Here is a 10,013-nt window from a genome sequence, read left to right as displayed (position 1 = left end):
TTTCAAACCTTTTTTTTGCGAGATATATCTTTCAAATCTTAACACTAAATTTAACATGTTATATATATCAAATGCTTAGTAAACTTTGTAGATTCCAACTACTCTCTGTTTAACTTTTTCTAGTTTTTGGCAGATTCAAGTACTTAAAAAAATATCTTTCAAAACTTAACACAAAACTAAACATGCTATATATAAAAATCGCTCAGTAAAATGTGTGGATTCCAAATATGTTATTATCTTGCTTGTTAATCATTTCTAAAATTATGTTTAGGATGTACCCTTCATTTATACTTTTCTATTTATGGAGTATTTTAAAAATGTATATTATAGATGTTTCCTACCCATTTAAATTGAATAGATATGATAGTTTGACGGTGTAACAAAATCTATTATTGGTGCCATAGGGGGTGTTCATTTCTACCCATTTAAAATTCCTAGCTAGCTTTTTTCCTTTTTAAAGAAAAAACTACTAGCTAGCTTAATACTATATATGTACGTGTAGAAACAGTTGTGTACTATGGGTTGGCCGCCGTTGCATGCCAACACACACCAATGTGAAATAATTGAGGGTCGGCTACCAATGATATTGACTGGAAAGAGTCAATTTTGATTCGGGGGAGGGGGCAAGGGAGCCAGGGTCTGTAGTTCCCACGAGTCGCCACATCAGGCGGCGACCGGTAGTGGAGGAGGTCTCGACAAGATATCAATCCTAATCTTGCCTAACACAAACAAGCATGTTTTGCTTGCTACCACTGGTACTCCAGATTAATCTACTTGATGCTTATAATATTTTTTTTTCGTTTTCATTTTAAATTTAGCTCATGGCATCAAGTCAAATTTAAAGAAAAGAACGAACATACCTAATACTACAAGGCTAGCCCACCATATGTAAAGCTACAGATATAGAAGCGCCCACTTATATCGATTTTAGCGAGCATTGCTGTCGTGTCGTTCGCGTTAGCCAGCGCACTAGTCTAGCTGGGCTGACAACCCAATAGCGCTAGTCTAAGTGCGTTCATGTTACTCGAGTTTAGTTGTCCGACTCGTTTCCCACAAAAAAACTAGATGTCCAACTCCAGATTAATCAGATAAGTATGTTTTCAGGCAACGACTCGGACAACCCAATATTTATCTGAAAAATATAGCAGAAAGTTGTGAACATTTTTAAAATTTGTGACTCTTTCTCACAAATAGGTTTTTAAACAGACGACGGCGTTTACCGACGGCGGCGTTCGTCTTCGTGGCGAGACTCCGCTCGGTTCCAGTCAACCGCGAGATCAGGACGACGTGGCCCCCGGTGAAAATCGCGCCTGACGGCGGTCATGACGGACGATGGCGGTGTCTCGGACGTTGTTCCCTTTTTGAGGCATCGTCGTTGCAGGTCACGTCAACCTGATCGGAAGGTTACGGGAGGAATCCCAGATCTGGGTCTACCGGATCGGACGATGGCGACGTTTCGATGTCGTTCTCCCTCCTGGGGGCATCATTTTGAAGCAAGCGTTGGCTGGAGGGGACAAGAGGAGGAGTGGCGTGGTATCTGACAAGTCGACAACGGCGGGTCTAAGCGGCAAGGAGCAGCGGGGTCTCGTCGGTGGGCGTGTGATGATGGACGAGCGCATGATGGTGGTATTGTCTGGCGTTGTGGTGGCGTCGACCAGTGGCAGAGCTATGTACAAGTCTGGGGGGCTGTGCCCCCCCCCCCCCCTCCCCCAACTTTGTACCAAACTATGAAGAATTTTTTTTGGGAGAGGACCTAGAAGAGACTTTTTTTTAGCATTTTACACCCTCAAACACTCATGTTTTAGCATTGCCCCCCCCCCCCCCCCCCCCCCCCAACGGTTTCTACCTAGCTCCTCCACTGGCGTCGACGACAGCTAGACCGAGCAAGGTACATGCAACAGTACAACACTAAAGATGGATTGGTGGCAGGTGGCTGCGGCGGCCTCATACCCGGCAGGCGTCCTGGTTGGGAGCTCGGGTCTTAGATGTTAGGTTTGGCTGCGAGGTCTGTTTGGTATTAGGCCTACACTATCAGCATCCTTTTATCAACTGGATAGGAGTAGCGACAGATGTTGCCTAGACGGTGGCTTTAGTCTTACTTTTGTATGACTTTGTAAGGTCTTGTGTGAATAATTAATAAAGTGGTTGCATGCATCGTCTCGATGCAGAGGCAAGGTGTCCTCCTTTCATTTCTAAAAAAAAAAAACTTTCTTCTCAGTCGTCGATGTCAAGCACGATTTGCTTTGAGGTTCCTCGCGGATGAGCTTTCAAAAAGAAAAAGAAAAACTTATCAATATGTGTAATGTATCAAATCCTATTATCTCTGACATTATAGCACACTTCTAGGCACTGTGGACGAATTCCGTAATAACGCTCGCACAAGGCGATAGATAGCATATTAGCATTGGCAGCTGTGTTTGACGAAAGCAACGACAGGGTCTCGTGCGGGCCGGGCTGCCACTGATGAGCTAGTCCCAAACTTATGGGTCGAAAATCTATAAGGCTCTTGGGTTGCTACTGGATGAGCCCATTTTTTTGCTCGGCGACTGCAACAACACAAGAACGGCATATCCAGTCCCACAAATTAATGCAGCAGAAACCAAACACTGCTCTAGCGCCCTCACACACAAAAAAAGAACCCGCTGCTCTAACACCAACACGTACTGTACGTACCTAACTCTAATGGCACCTGGTCCACCCGCCGTGCACAGGCATCAGGCATATCATATGTGACGGTGGAGACGTGCTGCCAAAATGAACAACCTGCTGCGGGTCCCTGCCTCGCCTCTCTCTCGGTCGAGCGGTCACTTCTTCCCGGACACGTATGTACGTGGTGACAATTCATCGCAACCACTCCCCGTGTACGTACGTACGTCCAGACGTGCATGCCATTTAATGTAGGGTACACCCACACGCTCCTTCCGGTGTGCCTGCCGATATATTCCTTCCCAATTTCCTACTATTATCGCGAATAATCTGTACTGTGCGTCTGTTGCGTCCTTCATCTGAAAGTACAGACGCATACATACAGAAGCACATGATCACATGACTGACATCCAACAAGGCCTCACCATATACTAGTACTAGATTCAATATTCAGAATAACATTACTGGTGCATCGTACTTAGAAAATGTATGCATTGTGGGCGAAATATTTTCTCTTTCTCCCAAAGCTGATGAAATCCAGATCAAACCTGCATGGCATGGCATGGCAGGGAGCGGCACTAGTGCTAGTCATGAGAAATTTCTCCGGTAGCATGTGATGCATGGGCCCTACTACGTGCTGTAACGAAAATATTAAATCACCCGCAACTAACTAATCTCATTGAAGAAAAGGATTCCACCTAAGCCGTCCCTTTCCAATCTTTACACGGACAGTTGTCTATGAGCTGTCTCGCTCATAAGCCTCTGCATATGATATAAAACCCTAGCCTCAGACACGCAGAAATGCGTTATATATCCATTCTCCAGCCACTGCCCATCCGAGCAGTTACCATAAGTCCATAACACGAGAAAAAACGGGAGCAAGTGAGCAAGAAGCGACTGCGGAGGAGCAAGCCAGCATCAGATCCATGGAGCTGGAGGCCGCCCCGCAGCTCCCGAGGAGGGATGCCAGGAAGCTGGTGAGGTGCCCGAGGCTGCAGCTGGACGCCAAGACGGTCACGGCCGTCGAGCAGTCCACGGGCACGCCCGTCGCCGACTCAGCGGCCACCAGCCCTGGCGGCGCGATGCGCGTCAAGATCTTGCTGAGCAAGCAGCAGCTCAAGCAGGTGGCCGCGGCCGTCGCAGCCGGCGGCGCCTTCGCCCTGCCGCCCGCGCTGGAGCAGCTGGTGAGCGCCATCAAGAGGCAGCACGCGAAGAAGCAGACGGCGGCGGCGACCAACGCGGCTGCCGCGAGGCGCCCGGGACGGTGGTCGCCGGCGTTGCACAGCATCCCGGAGGATATCTACAGCTAGATAACCCGCCTAGCTTCGTGGTGTAGTCGGTCTGCATGTATAGCTTCGGTGGTCTCCCTCCATTTTTACTTTGCCTCTTCGTCCTTAATTCCTGGGTCGCAGCGTTGGGCCAAAGTGAAAGCGCGCCCAATGGCCCGCGTTCCAGCTTTAAAATGTCAGCAATTTAAATCTGACATTTTGGATCCAATTCGTTTCTCTCTGCTCAAGATCGATCGATGTACAGATTCTCTGGACGAATCAATAAAGAGAATGAGCTGGGGGAAATAAACAACGGAGCGTGCGAACCTGCGCGTCTCTTCCTTGCTTTGAAAGTTTGAATCTTGTCCAGCGCCAGGTAGCCACTGCGTGCGTGTGTGCGGGTGGGGGCAGCGAGCAGGTGGAGCTCTTTGCCTGGAAATGCGAGCCAGCCCGGCCCTAAAAGATTCCTGTCCACCGGTACGATAAGATCTACTAGGCGAAAAGAGTTTACAGTTGATAGCCCAATGGGCGCAACAGTGGCAGATAGTACTCGTCACATGCATGCCAGCGTCTTAGTCGGATTCGCTTCAGTGTTGGTTGATAATGATGAGATCGAGTGTGGTTAATGTTCGTTGGGTCCAGTGGAACAACATCTTGACGCCGATAGTGGCTGCCGGATCTATGTCATTCGCATAGGCACCTTTGTTTGGTTTGTGGCCAGCCAGATCGATCCTCCGCCAAAGGGCAAGAAGTTAAAAGTAGACGGGCACACACATAAAAGCCGAACGTAAAGTGGTGGCTTACAGTGAAAAGTATACGCGTGATAATTTGGTTTCAAGTGTATACGCGTTGTGTGTCTACATTATTGACAGTTAACTCTGCTTTAAACATTGTTTGCTCTGCTGTTATGTGGAATATCAGAAAAATTAACAATGCACAATGGCTCTCTAGCAAAAAGGTTTGGTGCAATATACTGAAGACCACTGGATAATTCTGTGAGTGAATTCCACTTTTTACCCCATAGTTGTGCATTTGTGACACTTGTCATCCCATTTAGTGAAATAAAACCAGAAACCCACTATATATTAAATTTTAAACAAGGTGTTACCCATTTTTGGCATTCTGCATGTTCCCTTAGAAGAGAAGGATGGGCATTATCATCGATGACGTCAAAATATGTAAATAGCAGAGGGCGCCATCGACGATAATGCCCTTCCTTTTTTTCACCATCTGGTCGACTCCTCGTCGTTTTCCTGGTATTTTTGAGTCTCAATCATCACCTCACACCTTTCAAAACGACATGCATAAAAAAAAGAGGATCTAGCCTTTTTAAATGGAAAATCTAGACGATTTTCATTTGATGGGGTAATTAGTGTCACCAATGCATAACTAGAGAGTAAAAAGTGGAATTCACTCTAATTCTGCCAATAGATCAATGCAGGCAGAAATTGGATCACTTTTCCAATTCTCATTCAAATTTTCCGAGGAAACCCTCGTTGATTTGTTCAGGTTGAACATTTTCTCTCTTGCTTTGGGTTCCTCTCCTCCTATAGCATGAGCTTGGGACAAAATTAGGATCTCCCGAGACGATGCAGATCAATTTGGGTCACCTGAAAAATCTTTCAAATGTAAACGCTTGATCATGAGCCATGTGTCCCAACTGGAGATCTACTGGTCGCCACAACAATAGCGACACCCCCTCTAAAGGCAAGGCACATCTCTTTCAAAATGCAGGCACGGAGACACTAGCAACAAAGATGCGTTGGAAGCTCGCATCCGCGTGTTTGCATTTATTGTGGGGTTGACCCTTGTTGCCATTTTTTCGGTTCATACTTGTCCCCAGTTGTTGAGTAGTCAATTTGGATTTTATATCCTATTTAAACTTCGTTCCGGAACATCAGATTATGTTGTATTTTTCTTCGAAAAGGAGGAAAGCCACCGGACTCTACATCTCTTGATGCACAGCCATATTATTAAACATTGTGTACAAATAAGATCTCAAATAGTAATGTGAAAATCAATAATAAAACATAAAATTGCCACAACCAGTGAAATATGGTAAGATGACCACACACCTACTTTATTATTGGACTGCCATCCAAATCGATTGTAAGTATCCTATGTGATCATCTCCCATCGGTTGCACTCAATATCCATAAGCTCCCTGTGATCTGTATGGCTGAGTAACGACCACGTACGGATCCAAGCAGACGCCCTCAAGATAACCTGGAAAAAGTTTGTGATGGTTTGTCTGTTAACGACCACATCATTCTGACAATTCCATATGGCCCAAAGTAATGCACACACTCCAACCCGAATATGTGCCGCGGTTTTAGGCTCTATCCCAGTTAACCAAGTCCTAAATAAATGTGAAACCGTAATGGACGCAGAAACATTAAAGGACACGTAATGGTTCGCCATAATAACTTCACCAGTGAGCATTGGAGAAAAAGATGTTCTATTGTTTCATCCCGATCACAAAAGCAACATCATTTGCTACCTTCCCAATTACGTTTCGCCAAGTTATGCTTTGTCAAAATTAATCCCTTATGCACAAACCACATAGACACCTTGATTTTTAACGGCACCTTGATTTTCCAAATGTGTATAGACCTTGGGATAGGCCCGGTGTTTATCCAGTCTATATACATAGACTTAATCGCGAAGATTCCTGACACTGACAACTTCCAGTGTAAGGTGTATGTTGCATCAGAGAGGTTAACCTCCACTAACATATGCACGAGATGCAGCCATATATTCGAACGTTCTCCCAATAACAATCGTCTGAACTGAATGTTAAGAGGAATTGAACTCAACACTGTACCAACAAAAATCTATTTTTGTTGTGCAATGTCATAAAGGGAAGGATATTGCAAGGCTAGTGGTGCCTCTCCCAACCAGGTATCTTTCCAAAGTCGAGTACTATATCCATTCCCTACAATGCATTTGCTCCCGTTAAAGAAGGCAATCTTTGTTCTCATGAGCCCCTTCCAAAGAGTAGTGTTAGATGGATGTGCCGTCACTTGAGCCAGCATTTTAGAATGTAGGTATTTATTACGTAACAATCATGACCATACCCCTTCCCTCTCAACAACTAGTCTGTAAAGCCATTTTCTAAGTAAGCACTTATTTTTCACATCTAGATTTTCATTGCCCAACCCACCTTGGTCTTTCTACCTACAAATAATGTTCCATTTAGCCAGCCTATATTTTGTTTTGTTTTCGTCTATTTTCTTGAAAAAATGAGATCGATAAAAATCCAATCTTTTCCATACCCGATCGGTATCTCACAGAACGATAGGAGGAACATCAGCATACTCGTGAGCACTGATATAATAAGTATTAAGTGCCCTCCATAAGATAAGATCTTGTTGTTGTATGACTTTGGTTTCATTTATGCAATGGAGCGCGGGGGGAGGGGGGGGGGGGGCTCCTCCCCATTTTTCTATAAACACGTAGGAGTATGTTAACAGACATACCTGCTCTTCTGTATCCTCAAGCAACACTGGTGGCCATATTTGTCCGGTTTGTCTATATTGTTCTATAATGCAAGATGCCAAAGAAACCAAACATATACAACCAAAACCTGTAGATTACGCATGTGTGTCCATGAATCGACACTAGTCCGTAGAATTTGTTACTTGACACAACAAGCTCTTTGAAGCATAGCCCCCGTGTGTACATTCATCATTTGTAGACAGGGAATTAAAGAGAGGTAGTGAGAAATTTTACGTTCCTAGATACATATGTGTATTTCATGGAAGATGACACTGAAGCCAAAGATCAACTATTCTTCTAGTGACTTTTTTTTTGAACAACAGAAGGCGCACAAAGCGCCAAACTTTACTATTCAGCTCAATAACAGTGTACAGCATGGATTACAAATCCCTGGAACTGAAAATTGGAAAGAAGAGAAACTACAGGGCAAGATCCATTTCGATGAGCTGAGGCAAAACAGCATATGTCAGGTCCTAGATAAGGCCTAAGAACCTGTTGAGCCATATTGTGGGCAATCCCATTGATCTCCCTAGAAATGTGAAACACCTGAGCATGAAGATCAGAGGAGAAGAAGAAAAATTCAGCTAGTATTTTCCTGATAGCCTAGGGGATGGCAACATCAGAAGCCTTAGAAGAAGCAGCAAACGATGCCAAAGAGAGGCAGTCGGTGAGGAAAGTAGGTTGAGAAATGTTAAGGCGATTAGCCACTTGAGCCGCCAAGAGAAGAGCAAAAGCTTCCGCTTTCAAAGGAGAATCTGTATCCGCAGAAGACGCTTGAACCTGAACATTGATTTCTGTCGGATCTTGTGGCAAACAAAGGTAGACTCCGATGCCAGTAGCCACCATTCCTTGAGTTAAACCAGGGATTTTTTTACACCTGAAAGCTGCATCAGAGTAAACTCTTGGTCCTGTTAGCAGAAGATCAGACTTAATTGTTTTTCCCTGCACAGGTAGCTGGTTAACAGTAGGCACAACACAAACAACGTTATTTTGGAGAGAAACATGCATATTATCATTCAATTCAACATCGAGAGCTTTAGCAGCAATATGAATTTGATAGGGAAGAGCTCTCTTCCTGTTGAAAAGATGGTCATTCCGAGCTTTCCATAGGCACCACAAAAAATTGAGAATGTTAGGCACAGATGCATGGGAATGAATCATGTTAATTAAAGCATGTAAAACGCTGTGAATAGTAGGATTGGCTTGAATTAGTGCATCCGTTCTAATGCACCAAGGAGAAGAGAACCAAGCAGCTCTAGCGAAGTCGCAAAGAAAAAACAAATGCATCTCATCTTCTTGCTGTCCACATCTGCAACAAAATTGAGAGATATGTAGAGAAAAGCGGCCAGCTCTCAAACCTGTGGGAAGGGCCTCCCGGAGAAGCCTCCAAGCAAAAGTCTTGACTCTAGGAATTATTGTCTTTTGCTTCCAAATCAGCTTTAGAAGATTTTTAATCTGCAAAGGAACTTGAGAAGGAGCAGATCTAGGATTAGCATGAATGTCCTGCAAGCACAATTTATAAGTGGATTTGGAAGTACAATTGCCATAAGGTGTTAGATCCCAACAAAGTATATCCGGACAGTTCTCTTGAACAATATCAGTTTGAATAATAACATTAGCAAGAGGCTGACGGAAAAGAGAAAAAATCAAATTATTATCCCAAATTTTGGTTCCAGGAACCCAAAGATCTTTAACAAGAGAAGGGTAAACATAACCTGAAGGCTGAACAATAAGGTGATCATAAACAGTAGTCCAAAGAGAGCACCAGGGAGTGCTCCATATAGAAACATTACCTTGAGTGAGCTGATAGAAAGAATGAGCTTTGAGTTTTGGAAGCATTTTAAGAATGGCAGACCAAAAAGTGGACGAGCTAGCCAGCCAAATCGAAGTATCAAAGAAATATTTAGATTTAAAGACCAAATGAAGATGAGAGGAAGGATCTTTAGCCAGATGCCAAGCAGCTGCAAGAATCAACCCTTCATTAACCGCTTGCAAATTCCTAATACCAAGCCCACCTTCCTGCTTTGAATTGCAAATATCCTTCCAAGCGCGAAGACACAAACCCCTGTTGGAATTATTTTCCCTAATACCTGTCCACCAAAAGTTCCTAATAATAGTAGTGAGTTTGGCTAAAAGTTTTTTGGAGAACAAAATGTTAGCCATATAGTAAACAGGAATAGCAGAGAAAACAGATTTGATCAACTCAAGCCTAGCTGCATGAGAAAGCATGTTAGCCTTGTAAGCCGGTAGCTTATTCAGAAATTTATCTAAAACAAAATTATAGGCAGCAGATCTATTCTTAGCAGGAAGAATAAGAGGGTGACCCAGATGAGAAAAATGAGCCTCCATGTTAGAAACAGGGAAAATCTGCTTAATATCATGAGCTACAGCCTGACTAACACGAGAGCTGAAGATAATGGCAGATTTCGCCCAGTTAGGAGTTTGCCCAGAAATAGAACAGAAATGATGGACAATTTGGGCCATAGCATTTGCCTCTTGAACCGAAGCTTGCCCACAAACTAATAAATCATCTGCAAACAAGAGAGAATGAATAGGAGGGCAACCTGGTCCAAGAGAAATACCCTGCAAATGATTATCAGC

At 44.1% G+C, this 10,013-nt stretch overlaps 1 protein-coding gene across 1 annotated transcript; it reads left to right on the top strand.

The window, feature by feature from the left end:
* The first annotated feature begins 3,340 nt into the window (after positions 1–3,340).
* On the top strand, positions 3,341–4,224 carry LOC123134300 (uncharacterized). Its single transcript, XM_044553569.1, has one exon. It carries the CDS (start codon positions 3,573–3,575, stop codon positions 3,954–3,956), a length of 384 nt encoding a protein of 127 aa, XP_044409504.1. The 5' UTR covers positions 3,341–3,572; the 3' UTR covers positions 3,957–4,224.
* The last annotated feature ends 5,789 nt before the right edge of the window (positions 4,225–10,013 follow it).

This window comes from Triticum aestivum, chromosome 6B, assembly GCF_018294505.1.
Source record: "Triticum aestivum cultivar Chinese Spring chromosome 6B, IWGSC CS RefSeq v2.1, whole genome shotgun sequence".
In the NCBI taxonomy this organism is placed as follows: domain Eukaryota; kingdom Viridiplantae; phylum Streptophyta; class Magnoliopsida; order Poales; family Poaceae; genus Triticum; species Triticum aestivum.
This window is presented reverse-complemented; position numbering and strand designations above follow the sequence as displayed.